Source organism: Hemitrygon akajei, chromosome 29 (assembly GCF_048418815.1).
Source record: "Hemitrygon akajei chromosome 29, sHemAka1.3, whole genome shotgun sequence".
Classification (NCBI taxonomy): Eukaryota; Metazoa; Chordata; class Chondrichthyes; order Myliobatiformes; family Dasyatidae; genus Hemitrygon; species Hemitrygon akajei.
In genome coordinates this window covers 8,704,099-8,719,094 of record NC_133152.1, presented here as the reverse complement: position 1 = coordinate 8,719,094, position 14,996 = coordinate 8,704,099, and the positions used below count along the sequence as shown (strand labels likewise).

Sequence of the window (14,996 nt, the reverse complement as noted above, 5' to 3'; positions counted from 1 at the left end):
GATCACCCAGTCCTCCCATGTTTGTTCCCCTTCCCATCTTTGTCCCTGTCCTTCTCCTGCATCCACCAACTTCACACACAAAATTACACCCACCCCATCTCCCATTTAGTTTCACTGTCATTCACTCTCCCTACTCCTCAAATGGTTCCCAAATCTCACAGTTCCTGCTTATCTGCATCCAGCAGCCATCTCTCATCTCCCCAACCTTACTCTATCTGATATTTTTCCTTTTCTCTCTCTCTTTGTCTGCCTCAGTCTCCCTACTCCACCCTCACTCACCTCCCCTACCTGGCATTATCTGCCTGTATCCTTACATTGCTGCAAAATTCTCCACTACAAACAGCATAACCACGAGGAATTCAGCTCTGAAATCTATTTGCTGCAAGGGCTATACTTGCATAACGACTTAAATGCTGTGATCCAACTACTATTCTGTAGGTAAATCCAGCAGTCATTCGTCAACTGCACCGCTCATTGGGTCACCACATCTGTACCAAACTCTGAATGGTGCCGGAGAATTTCAAGGTAAATCTCATCATGAAGGTGGAAGACCTGTCCATGCAACAGACATCTGTGTTCATTTGCTGGTCTGAGCTAACTTGTGTATTATTTTAAGTGGGAATATAAATATAATACCCTCGGAGTTTAGCGGGATACATTTATCACTAAACTTCTGTTTCAGCTGCCAGCATAAGTGTAAAAGGGAAAACAGCAACTTGACACAAGATTCAGCAGAGTGTGATGATTCACTTCTAGTCACAGAGCAAGACTCAGTGTTGATTGGCGGGACCCTCCAGTACCTGGATGATGACATCCCTCTGCTTTCAGTTGAGGAAGAAGCAGGTGAAAAAGCTGACAATATGTTTCTTTTACTCCTTCATACAAATTTTAATGAGATAACAAATGTTACTATGTGCAAGAATATGATGAAGATATGGCATCATCCAACATCAAACCTTACTCAAGTGGTAAATTTAGTGAAGTTTTTTTTTGAATGTGGTGATGGTTCATGTCTGCAGATCCAGCAGTTATCCTTTGGCCCTATGGTCCATGACTCCCAAGGCGATGACTAGCCATTTAATCTAGGTGGGGAGTATTTTGATCCTGTTAGTTAATGATAGTGTGACAACCACCTTCACCTTTAACTAGCAGGATAAGAATACCCACCACCTAGCCTGGTAGAACTCTGTGGTTTCTGTATCACAGCATTTTAAATTCCCTGGAGATATTTAAAGAAAATATCATTGTTACTTTCCAGCATCCTTTGTTAATGGAGGTCAGGCGACCAATCAGTTTGAAAAGTTCAAACAAATAAATAGAGGGTTACCTCAAGCAGAGCGGCCTGTGGCAAGCGGCCAGTGAAGGAGTGGAGATTCGAGGCTTTGACTCGAGAGGTTTCGACAAGAAGAGGTGGAGGACGAGCTTGTTCCCAGCTAGTCTTTACAATGACTCCTGAGATGGTGATGTGCCTCTCCTGTGAGATGTGGCAGTCTTGGGAGAACTCCCCTCTCCCGCAGAATCACATCTGACAGAAGTGCTTGCGGCTGGGCGATCTGGAAGACCGTGTGAGGAATCTAGAGCAGCAGCTGGATGACCTTCGACTCATAAGGGAGAATGAGGCAGTCATAGATGAGAGCTACAGGGAGGTAGTCACACCTAGGCTGCCGGAAGCAGGTCGCTGGGTGACAGTCCAAGGGGGGAAAGTGAAGGAGAGTAGACAGGTAGTGCAGAGCACCCCTGTAGCCATTCCCCTGAATAATAAGTTTACCGTCCTGGATGCTGTTGGTGAGGACGACCGACCAGGTGTGAGCCACGGTGGCAGGGCCTCTGGCAGAAGGATGGGACGGAGAAGAGGAGAGCTGTCATCATTGGAGACTATAGTCAGGGGAGCAGACAGGAGATTTTGTGGACGTGAGAAGGAAACCCGTATGGTTTGTTGCCTCCCGGGTGCCAGGGTCCAGGATGTCTCTGACCGGGTGCATGACATCCTGGTACAAGAGGGAAAGCAATCAGAAGTCGTGATACATGCTGGGACCAACGACATTGGCAGGAAGAGGGATGAAGTCCTGAAGTGTGAGTTTCGGGAACTAGGCAGAAGGCTGAAGAACAGGACCTCAAGGGTGGCGTTCTCAGGATTGCTGCCAGTACCACGTGATAGTGATGGTAAGAATTGGAGGAGATTGCAGTTGAATACGTGGCTGAGGAGTTGATGCAGGGGGCAGGGTTTTAGATTATTGGACCATTGGGATCTCTTCTGGGGAAGGTGGGACCTGTACAGATTGGATGGGTTGCACCTGAACTAAATGGGGAGCAATATTCTTGCTGGTAGGTTTGCTAGCATGGTTTGGGAGGGTTTAAACTAATTTGCAAGGGGGATGGGACCCGGAGCGAAAGAGCAGTGAAAGAAGTGCATGGAGTAAAGCCAGATCTAACATATAGAGAGGCTTTGAGGAAAGAGCAGCAGAATAAAGGGTTTAAAGGTAGCAAGGTAGAAGGGCTAAAGTGTGTGTACTTCAATGCAAGAAGCATCAGGAACAAAGGTGATGAACTGAGATCTTGGATACATACATGGAATTATGATGTAGTAGCCATTACGGAGACTTGGCTGGCACCAGGGCAGGAATGGATTCTCAATATTCCTGGATTTCAGTGCTTTAAAAGGGATAGAGAGGGGGGAAAAAGGGATAGAGAGGGGGGAAAAAGGGGAGGAGGGGTGGCATTACTGGTCAGGGATACTATTACAAGTGCAGAAAGGGTAGGTAATGTAGCAGGATCCTCTTTTGAGTCAGTATGGGTGGAAGTCAGGAACAGGAAGGGAGCAGTAACTCTACTGGGGGTATTCTGTAGGCCCCCTGGTAGCAGCAGAGATACAAAGGAGCAGTTTGGGAGGCAGATTTTGGAAAGGTGCAAAAATAACAGTGTTGTTATCATGAGTGACTTTAACTTCCCTAATATTGATTGGCACTTGATTAGTTCCAAGGGTTTAGATGGGGCAGAGTTTGTGAAGTGTGTCCAGGATGGATTCCTGTCACAGTATGTTGACAGACCGACTAGGGGGAATGCCATACTAGATCTAGTATTAGATAACGAACTGGATCAGGTCACAGATCTGTCAGTGGGTGAGCATCTGGGGACAGTGATCACAGCTCCCTGACCTTTAGCATTATCATGGAAAAGGATAGAATCAGAGAGGATTAGAAAATTTTTAATAGGGGAAGGGCAAATTATGAGGCTATAAGGCTAAAACTTGCGGGTGTGAATTGGGATGATGTTTTTGCAGGGAAATGTACTATGGACCTGTGGTCGATGTTTAGGGATCTCTTGCAGGATGTTAGGGATAAATTTGTCCCGAAGAGGAAGATAAAGAATGGTAGGGTGAAGGAACCATGGGTGACAAGTGAAGTGGAAAATCTAGTCAGGCGGAAGACAACATACATGAGGTTTAGGAAGCAAGGATCAGATGGGTCTATTGAGGAATATAGGGTAGCAAGAAAGGAGTTTAAGAAGGGGCTGAGAAGAGCAAGAAGGGGGCATGAGAAGGCCTTGGCGAGTAGGGTAAAGGAAAACCCCAAGGCATTCTTCAATTATGTGAAGAACAAAAGGATGACAGGAGTGAAGGTAGGACCGATTAGAGATAAAAGTGGGAAGATGTGCCTGGAGACTGTGTAAGTGAGCGAGGTCCTCAATGAATACTTCTCTCCGGTATTCACCACTGAGAGGGAACTTGATGACGGTGAGGACAATATGAGTGAGGTTGATGTTCTGGAGCATGTTGATATTAAGAGAGAGGAGGTGTTGGAGTTGTTAAAATACATTAGGACGGATAAGTCCCCAGGACCTGATGGAATATTCCCCAGGCTGCTCCACGAGGCAAGGGAAGAGATTGTTGAACCTCTGGCTAGGATCTTTATGTCCTCGTTGTCCACGGGAATGGTACTGGAGGATTGGAGGGAGGCGAATGTTGTCCCCTTGTTAAAAAAAGGTAGTAGGGATAGTCCAGGTAATTATAGACCAGTGAGCCTTATATCTGTGGTGGGAAAGCTGTTGGAAAAGATTCTTAGAGATAGGATCTATGGGCATTTAGAGAATCATGGTCTGATCAGGGACAGTCAGCATGGTTTTGTGAAGGGCAGATTGTGCCTAACAAGCCTGATAGAGTTCTTTGAGGAGGTGACCAGGCATATAGATGAGGGTAGTGCAGTGGATGTGATCTACATGGATTTTAGTAAGGCATTTGACAAGGTTCCACACGGTAGGCTTATTCAGAAAGTCAGAAGGCATGGGATCCAGGGAAGTTTGGCCAGGTGGATTCAGAATTGGCTTGCCTGTAGAAGGCAGAGGGTCGTGGTGGAGGGAGTACATTCAGATTGGAGGGTTGTGACTAGTGGTGTCCCACAAGGATCTGTTCTGGGACTTCTACTTTTTGTGATTTTTATTAACGACCTGGATGTGGGGTTAGAAAGGATGGGTTGGCAAGTTTGCAGATGACACAAAGGTTGGTGGTGTTGTAGATAGTGTAGAGGATTGTCAAAGATTGTTGAGAGACATTGATAGGATGCAGAAGTGAGCTGAGAAGTGGCAGATGGAGTTCAACCCGGAGAAGTGTGAGGTGGTACACTTTGGAAGGACAAACTCCAAGGCAGAGTATAAAGTAAATGGCAGGATACTTGGTAGTGTGGAGGAGCAGAGGGATCTGGGGGTACATGTCCACAGATCCCTGAATGTTGCCTCGCAGGTAGATAGGGTAGTTAAGAAAGCTTATGGGGTGTTAGCTTTCATAAGTCGAGGGATAGAGTTTAAGAGACGCGATGTAATGATGCAGCTCTATAAAACTCTAGTTAGGTCACATTTGGAGTACAGTGTCCAGTCCTGGTTGCCTCAGTATAGGAAGGATGTGGAAGCATTGGAAAGGGTACAGAGGAGATCTACCAGGATGCTGCCTGGTTTTGAGAGTATGGATTATGATCAGAGATTAAGGGAGCTAGGGCTTTACTCTTTGGAGAGAAGGAGGATGAGAGGAGACCTGATAGAGGTGTACAAGATATTAAGAGGAATAGACAGAGTGGACAGCCAGCGCCTCTTCCCCAGGGCACCACTGCTCAGTACAAGAGGACATGGCTTTAAGGTAAGGGGAGGGAAGTTCAAGGGGGATATTAGAGGAAGGTTGTTCACTCAGAGAGTGGTTGGTGCCTGAGTCAGTGGTGGAGGCAGATACACTAGTGAAGTTTAAGAGACTACTAGACAGGTATATGGAGGAATTTAAGGTCGGGGGTAATATGGGAGGCAGGGTTTAAGGATCGGCACAACATTGTGGGCCGAAGGGCCTGTACTGTGCTGTACTGTTCTATGTTAAGATGTTAGGGTCTCTTATTCCCATCTGTAGTTGGACCAATGGCAAGATTTCAGCAACAAAGCTCTTTTTGGCATCCTGGCCAATGGATATTAAATATATTTCAAACGGCACTTCAAGAGGAAGTAGGCAGACCTGTTTATTTTGCTGAGTTAGAAAAATCGTACATCATTTCAGGTTGGCACTTTGGTGCAGCAATTGGTGCTACTGCCTCAGAGCTTCAAGTGTCAAGTTTCAGTCCCGACCTCGGGTGCTGTCTTTATGGACATTACATGTTCTCTCAGTGACTGTCTGGGTTTCTGCCAGTCGCCACAGTTCAGAACCAGAATCAAGTTTATTGTCACTCTTATGTGATGTGAATTTTGTTTTGCGGCAGCAGTATGGTGCTGCTTCCACGTCTCAAATACATGCTTGTAAGGTAATTGGCTGATTACTGGCAAAAAGAATCAAAGTGAAATTGATGGGTGTGTGAGAAAGAGAACACGCTGAGGGCTAGAGGGAAGTAAAGACAAGGGGAACAAGACTGATGGTAATTATACCTCTGAGATAGCATGACTAAAAGGCCTGCTCTGTATGTTTGTAACATTTGCAGTATACTGAGTATCCGTACTGAAGGACCACATTGCAAATATCATTCTCAGGAAAGATTTTTCACTTCAGTAACATTATTTGCGTTCTTCTTAATTGCTTACAAGTGAATATTTTGTTTGTTTAAATAAAGGCAATTTGGAAAACAGTCTCTAACGAAGACAGGGATATAAAACGATGTTTTCTTTTCTCAAGTCTCTTTCGACAATGGAGACGTACCTTTGGTTTCAGTGGCACCTGAACTTTCGCCGCCCAAAGATGGGATACACCATCCGGGACAGCTGATCACATGGATACAGGATGCACTTTACTATTGTGTTGCACGCCCTGCAGTAAAGTGTAAATGGATAATCTTAGGTAAGAAGTACACGCTTTACTGTTGATCTGCAGCAGGAATCTTAACAGGCAAAATCTGGACAGAATAATTTTGGTGGATTTTGAAGTTTAATGTTCATCTCATAGGTTGGAGAAATTATATCCAATGGATCAGCAATAATTCTTTTAGATATATAATTATGTGAACACTGAAAAGATTTACATTTAAAAAGCCTACCTCAGCCTAAAAATGTCTCAAAAGGCTTTGCAGCCAAAGTGCTGCCCTTTACAATATGTGTTGCAGTGGAGTGTCAGCCTTGATTTTGTGTTCAGTCTCTAGAGTGGGATTGATCAAAGGCAAGATTGCTACCATTGACCCAGAGCTGACACTCCAAGGAGAGCACGTTAACCAAGAGACACAAGTGAGGATTTTTTCAGTGGAAATCATGAACTATTGAAAACAATCCAGCAATGATCATTGTTTCCTCTGTCCAATTTGTAAATAGCTCCACTTTCCTGTTTTCCATGTTTTAAGTTAACAGGTTCTCAGAAAAAAATCATCAAGGCTTTGCATTCTCAAGTTGTGTTGTAATTTGTTGCTGTAATGCACAGTACAGCCTGAGATATAAGCGGAGGAACATTTCATGATGAGAATGGAAATCACAATCAGCAGCTGAGTTTCCATTCCATGTTTACAGCATTCAGTTCATAGCATTTTGTTGGGGCTTTTACTATTTCTGTTTGATCATCTGAAAATAAGTATAGTTAAGCTTAATGCATGTTAGCTGTGCACAGCATGTGTAGAAATTGATTCTTCCATTATTTCTGTATTCTTCAGTTCAATCAACCTCTCTACAGCTATTTGATTGATGTTTTTTTTATTGTGAACCTCATTTCATTTCAGTGTTTTGACTTTTAGGGAAATCACTTATCATGCCTTCTTGAAGCAGCATTTGAAGGATGTGCAAATTGGAGATAGACGAACACCAAACCTGACAGTAAATCAGAAGTGGATCATTCACTTTCTCTTTGAACTTTGTGTATACAATGAACACAGTTCCTCTTTTTTTCCATCTATAATGGATTTTACACATGGCTGAAAGCAATTAATTGGCGATTGGACAATTGCTTGAAAAAGCCATCATTTGAATCTCATTTGACTCATTCAGGAATTGATCCAATATGCACCTTTTTGCTCTCTCAGCTATACAAATACTCTCCACTGAAAGATCTTTTGGAGACCTATGTTATTCTGAAATGATTCTTAACTCTGATTCTTCATATTACTCAAGTTCTTCTCCACTTTATATCAAAGGTTAATGACTAATCTCAAGGGAGTATGCAGGGTAAAAAAGCCTCAGGTCATTGAAAAGTTGATGAGGCCAAGAATAAAATGAAGTTTGCCAGGTTAAGTAGAGACGTTTAAGCCATTGCAATTGATATTGCATATGCCAAAATCCATCTGTTTAATGAATTGTCATTGAATACTGCCTGCTACATCAGAACATTTGTGTTTGAGCTGATTAAAAATGTGTGTTAGATCTGAGTCTTACTCTATAATTAAACTTGAACTTGAAGTTAAGAAGTTCAGATATGGACTATTTAAGGCAGGATAGTGGAATTGATAGCCAAGCTAATGACATTGTGAGTCCTGTATTATAAGAGAATGAACTAGCACTACTGCAGTCTTCAATGCACTGAACAATACATGACCCAGTCGTCAGAGAATCTGGGTCTATCCCATCCAAGAGTGGTTTGAAAGGACACTTATTGCTTTTGTTTCCTGAACTCTGCAGTCATCCCATCTACTCCTAGCCCATTCCATGGTAGTATTCCCCTTGACCTCGTCTTTGAGGCCAACTACCTCCGTATTCAATGGACCATAGTCCATAAATTTGCCCACTTACCACAGTAGTTCAAAAGACACAAGTTTGCATCCCTCTACACCTCTGTGGAATGCTCTTCCATCTCCATCAATGTTCCCCTTCTCAACATATTTCCACATGCAATAGGAAGAGAATTACTCCTGCCCTTTTATCCGGTTCTTTCTCATAATCCAAAGCTTGACTTGGATAGGCTGGGTGAGTGGGCAGATACTTGGCAGATGGCGTTTAATGTGAATAAATGTGAGGTTATCCACTTCGGGAGTAAGAACAGGAAGGCAGATTATTATCTGAAAGGTGTAGAGTTGGGTAAGGGAGTAATACAAAGAGATCTCGAAGTCCCTGTTCATCAGTCACTGAAGGTGAATGAGCAAGTGCAGCAGGCAGTGAAGAAGGCTAATGGAATGTTGGCCTTTATTACAAAGGGAATTGAGTACAAGAGCAAGGAAATCCTCTTGCATTTGTACAGAGCCCTGGTGAGACCACACCTGGAGTATTGTGTACAGTTTTGGACTCCAGGGTTAAGGAAGGACATCCTGGCTGTAGAGGAAGTGCAGTGTAGATTCACGAGGTTAATTCCTGGGATGTCTGGACTGTCTTACGCAGAGAGGTTAGAGAGACTGGGCTTGTCCACACTGGAATTAAGGAGATTGAGAGGGGATCTGATTGAAACATATAAGATTATTAAGGGATTGGACAAGATAGAGGCAGGAAATATGTTCCAGATGCTGGGAGAGTCCAGTACATGAGGGCAATGCTTGAGAATAAGGGGTAGGTCATTTAGGACAGAGTTAAGGAAAAACTTCTTCTCTCAAAGAGTTGTGGGGGTCGGGAATGCACTGCCTCGGAAGGTAGTGGAGGCCAATTCTCTGGATGCTTTCAAGAAGGAGCTAGATAGGTATCTTATGGATAGGGGAATCAAGGGACATGGGGACAAGGCAGGAACCGGGTATTGATAGGAATTGATCAGCCATGATCTCAAAATGGCGGTGCAGGCTCGAAGGGCCGAATGGTCTACTTCTGCACCTATTGTCTATAGTCTATAAATGTTCCTTCCAATTCGCTTGTACATGTTTCAGATTAGTGCATTGCACTAAGAGTTGCTGATACAGTTGCCTCTAAATTGGAGAAACCATAAACTGGAAGATTGCTTTACGAGAAACTTCCATGCCATCTTCAGGAGTGTTTCTGAGCTTTCATTTGCCTGTCACTTTAATTTTCCACCCCACTTCCATGCTGACCAAACTGCCTTTGGTGTCTGTACTATTTCAGCAAATTCCATCTTAAGCCCAACAGCACCAAATCTTCCATTCAGATGCATTGCAGCTCTCGCTTCAATACTGAACTCAACATTGTCAAATAACCAACCTTTCCTGATTGAGTCAGAACTGGCAAACTCTGTGAAAAGTCATCAGTCTGTAATATTACTCGTTTTATCTCTCTCCATAGATGTTATTGATCTGCTGAGGATTTATTTATTTATTTCAGGTTTCCAGCAACTGTTGGCTTCTATATTCAAAGATTCAAAGTACATTTATTATCAAAGTACCTATGCAGTATACAAACATGAGATTCGTCTTCCCCACAGACAGCCATGAAGCAAAGAAATCAGACCCGCAAAACGGCAACCTAAAAAACAATGAGTGAAGAACACTGAATATAAATCACAAAAGTAGAACAAGTCCAGGGATAGTTCAGCTCAGCTCAGTGCTCACTAACAGCAAGCTGTCCCGATTCAAAGTTGTCCGAAACAGCAACAGAGCAAGGAGAGACTAGAAACCAGAAAAACACATTATAACGTGAACTACAGTCCAATCCACAAACCACAGACCCAGAAATTTGGTACCATCCTCCAACAGCTTGAGGGAGAGAGAGAGACCATTTGACCATAGGAACTTCCCTTTGGGAGCAACGAGCAAAGAGAGAAAGGAACCATCACACGCAGATACCTTCCTCTGGCAGCAGCGAGTGAGAGGCTGATAGACAGGGCTGAACACTCGCTCACTTTCCACACTCGCCTCGATGTTTTCTCTTTCTTGTATCTCAATGCATCTGCCTCTGGATACATCACCTATCATGTACAGATATATCTCTCTCCTGGGTTCCTGGGTGACTAGCAAAGAACCTGGACTGCCTTCGTCCTTACCTCTCATTGACCTTTTCCATGTTATTTCCAGCGCTCTATGCAGCCCAAGTATATCCAGGCTTATTTTCTCAATATTTTTGTTGTGGTGAAGGGCACCTCCGTTGTTCTCTTCACAGATGCTGCCTGGCCTAAGTATTTTCATCATTATCTTTTCTCACATGTTAAAGTGGAAGTTTCTTGCATTTGTTTCAGCACAGGACCTGGGAAATATTGGTCTGCAACTGGGCTCAATTGTCAGAAGGAATAATCAACTGAAAGAATTGGCCTACAGGCAAGAAAACCATGCACCAGTCAATAATGCCAAGCCCCTCCACACATCTCCCTCTGTTCTTCCTTCAAAGTTGCGCCCCTTCCTCTGACCCTGCTGTCATTGGGTCTCTTGGTAGAAAAAGAGGAAAAACGTGACTGAGGCATTCAGCACTTGAGCCTGTTCCATCACCCACAGGGCAAGCACGCTTGATATCTCAGTCCGTTTTGTTTCATCTTATCTACCAATAGAATTCTTAGTCAAGAAACTCTCAATGGGCATTCAGAGCTTAGTGAAAATCGTTCTGCCTTTGTCTTCTTTCTTCAGCAGTTGGGTAGAATAATGCTAGCATCAATGAAATTTTGGAAGACGACAACAAGTGAATTTATGTCATCTTTCCAGAAGTTCAAAATGTAGATCATCAGGTCCCATTTATTCCCCTAGTCATATCTACACCCATGCTAATCTCTTTCAGATTCTCATTCTCACTAATTCATATTGTCCCTAACTATATCCAGGAAATTTTCTATTTTAATTTGTGAAGACAGGGACAAAATATTTTTTTAATTTCTCTGTCTCTTCCTTAATCACCAACATAATTTCCCTATCTCGGGTTATATGATACTCAAATCAACCTTCACAAATCTTTTTCTTTTCAATTAATCGTAGAAACACTTTCAGCCTACTTTCGTTTCTTGCAAGGTTACTTTGGTATTCTGCTTCCCATTTCCTTATGAGTTTCTTGGTCTTTTTCTGCTGAATTCTGAAATGCTTCCAACCCTCAAGCTTTCTGCTCTTATTGGGAATATTTTCTTTGATGGAAGCAAAAAAGGGGGAGTGGGCTCCTCAGCCCAAGTCCGATCTGCCATTCAGTACAATCATGGCTGATCCTTTATCTCATTACAATACTCCCATTTCCTCCTCAGACCCCTTGTGCTTTGAAATATGTTTATTTTCTTTGTAAATATATCCCTTGTCCTCCGTGGTAGAGAATGAAATAACTTTACCACCCTCTGAGTGAAGAAATCTCTCACTGTCTCAGACCTAGGTTTTGCCCTCATATCCTGAGTGCATCCATATTATTTCTGAATCGCTTGGCCCTTCTACCACGAAGACTGTTAGGCACACATGTGCTTCAGTCTTTTTCCATCAAGCTTCCAGATTCAATCACTCACCTATACACCAGGGGTCATTTACAGTGGCCAATTAACCTATCAAGCTGCACATCTTTGGGAAGGGGAAGCAGGAGCGCCTGGGGGAAAGCCAAGAGGTCACAGGAAAAACATGCGAGCTCCAGACACCACCAGTGGTCGGTATCGAACCTGGGACACTGGAGATGAGTGGCAGCTGCTCCACTAATTTGCCACTGTGCTGCTGAGTCCTGTCGGAATTTTTAACAAATACTATCATTGAGTTCCGTTGTTAGTGACGGGTGACAACCTTGCTAGGCCTCTTGTGTTTTAGAGGTACAGACCTTTATTGTAAATCTTAATTTATCTCCCATTCACACAACCCAACTTAGAACCTCTTGGATATAAGCTATTCCAAAGAAAGCCATATAACCCTCTTTAAAAAAAAGTGTTCCTGTTTCGTGAGATAGAATCATATTTTATTGATCTGCTTGTGTTTCCCCTTTCCAGGTCTCTATGTTATTACCCTGGTGATGTCCATTGGATTCACGACACAACTGCGGCCTGCCAGCCGAGCCCCATTACTCTTCAGCCCTGACACCAACATTCAGGTGCTCCTCGACCTCAAATATAACCTCAGTGCAGAGGGCATTTCATGTGTTACCTGCTCAGGTGAGATCATTGAACCATTACAAACTTTCATTTACTACCGGGAAAACGGGCACAGTGGTGGGGATGTATAAATTTCTTAGTTCCTCAAAGTACTACGTGGTATTATCTTTTATTTGTATAAGGAGCTAAGAAATCAAAATAGAACCAAGTGGTGACATCATCATGTAAGTGAATATACTATGATCTGTGTTTGTCCTGGAGGCTCATGAAATACTAACCTAGAAATTAGACTAATCTATGCCTGCTTTTTGCACAAGTTGCATCTAAAATATCTTTAATGCATGTTTTATTGATTGAGCGACACTTCCTTTGGTATCTTAAAAGTCAAAGCTGTAGAAGCTGGCAATCTGAAAGAAATACGGAATTGCTTCAACGGTCTCTGACTGAAATGTTAACTCTTTGCACAGACGTTCACTGACCTGCTGAGTGTTTTCAGTTTGATTTTCTGTTTGAACCTTGTTCAGAATATTCCAGTATCATCCTGGATAGGAAGGGGTTACTTTCCTTGGACAATAGTGCATGGAGGGAAGATCTACTAGAGGTGTACAATATTATAAGAAGGATAAGCAGTAAGAAATTTTTGCTTTGGCAGATACGTTGAAGACTGAAGGACAATATTTGGTAAAAGGTTTAACATAGAACTTATTCCCCTTTGGGATAAATGGAATGAGTATAGACAGATTGATACTTTATTGATCCCAAAGGAAATTACAGTGTCACAGTAGGATTACAAATGCACAGATATACAAATATTAGAAGAGAAGAAAGAATAAAATATAAATTACCTCAAGCAATCTAACAGGAGGGATCATCATTTCCCTGGCTATAGGTTGAATCATTACAGAGCCTAATGGTTGAAGGTAAGAATTACCTCATATAGCACTCTTTGAAGTTGTCTTAGTCTATTACGAGAAGTGCTGCTCTGTTCAGCCAATCTGGCATGCGGATCATGAGAAACATTATCCAGAGATCTTCTGTAGTGTCTTTTGTTTTACCTCAGCCTCCAGTGTGTCCAGTTTGACTCCTATAATGGAGCCAGCCTTTCTGATCAGTTTATTCAGCCTGTTGGCATCACCCGTGTTGAGACCATTGGCCCAGCACATCGCTGCTTAGAAGATTGTACTGGCAACAACACACTAGTAGAACATGTGAAGGAGGGGCCTGCACACTCCAAAGGACTTCAGCCTCCTCAGGAAGTAGAGGTGACTCTGGCCCTTCTTGTACACAGCCTTTGTGTTGGTGCTGCGTTCAAAGTCTGTCATCCAGGTGTTCCCCCAGATACTATCAGGTCTTCATCACATCTGCGTCCTCGCCATCAATAGTAACAGGGAGCAGTGCAGGGTTAGTCTTCCTAAAGCCATCACTATCTCCTTTGACTTACTGATATTGAGCTGCAGATGATTCAGCTTGCACCAGTTGACAACGTCCTTCACAAGAGCCCTGTATTCATTCTCCCATCCTTCCTTCATACACCCAACTATTGCTGAATCATCAGAGAATTTCTGCAAATGACATGACACAGTGTTGTATCTAAGGTCCGAGGTATACAGGCTAAACAGGAAGGGAGTCAATACAGTCCCCTGTGGGGCAATACTGCTGCTTATAGCCATGTCTGACACACAGCTCTGAAGCCGCACAAACTGTGGTTGGCCAGTCAGCTAGTCCATTCTCCAGGATACAGAGATACATGCTTATCCAAACGGGAGTAGGCTCTGTTCAGCAGGTAGACGGTAGCCTCGTCAACTCCAGTGTGCTTCTGGCAAGCAAACTACAGGGGATCAAGAGCTGGTCTGACCAGAGGTCGGAGGTGAGTCAGGACCAGCCTCTCTAGGGTCTTCATGATGTGTGAGGTCAGCGCCATTGTACAGTTGTCATTTAAGACATTTGGCTGGCTGTTCTTGGGTACCTGGAACACATGATGTTTTCCACACAGTCGGGACTCTTGCCAGGCTGAAACTCAGGTTGAAAGTGCACTGGAGAACTCCACACAGCTGCTCAGCACACTCCTTCAGGTCCCTGGGGTTGACACCATCCAGTCCCAATGCTTTGCCATGTCTGCGTTTTCCCCAGATCCCTTCTCACCTACTCAGTAGTGAAGGTGAGTCCGTGATGGCTGGGGAGTTGCTGGAAGGTGGGGGCTGGGGGACAATAGCAGATGGTACGTGGAGGTGTGCATGGTAGTTACATGGCAAGGAGGGGATGTAGACACTGGTAGCCTGTGTCGTTCATCCACATCTGGAACTGGAGGGGGCAGGAGGGAGGAGGGGTGGCATTGGTGCTGAGGGAGCATTGGATGTCTTGGTCTGTTGTGCTGAGGGGGGTGTAAACAGGAGGCCAATGGCCAAACATATTGAATAATTGGTTTAACTCATTAGCCTATTCACGGCTGCATTCTAAGGCTCTACAGCTAGGCTGATTGAAACCAATGATGTTCTTCATGCCTCTCCACACCTCCTGTATGCTACTTTGCCCAAGTTTGTTCTCCAGCTCCCTCCTGTGTTTCTCTTTAGCCACCTTGATCTTCTCCTTTAGCTTCCTCTGCACGTTTCAATTCCTCCGTCTCCTGATCTAAATGCTCTTTGTGGTTGAGAAGAGCCTTTAGAGCACAGGTGACCCATGGTTTGTTGTTCGGGAAGCTGCGAACAGTTCTTGATGGTATTAAAGT

At 43.7% G+C, this 14,996-nt stretch overlaps 1 protein-coding gene across 4 annotated transcripts in view; it reads left to right on the top strand.

Moving 5' to 3' along the window:
* The window catches only part of disp3 (dispatched RND transporter family member 3), a 613,218-nt gene that overhangs the window by 490,328 nt on the left and 107,894 nt on the right, over positions 1–14,996 (top strand). For all 4 annotated transcript variants that reach the window (XM_073031674.1, XM_073031672.1, XM_073031673.1 and 1 more), the window contains exons 9-11: positions 683–843; positions 6,134–6,295; positions 12,170–12,331. In XM_073031674.1, the coding sequence (XP_072887775.1) occupies positions 683–843; positions 6,134–6,295; positions 12,170–12,331 (485 nt within the window). The remainder of the gene's footprint in view (positions 1–682; positions 844–6,133; positions 6,296–12,169; positions 12,332–14,996) is intronic.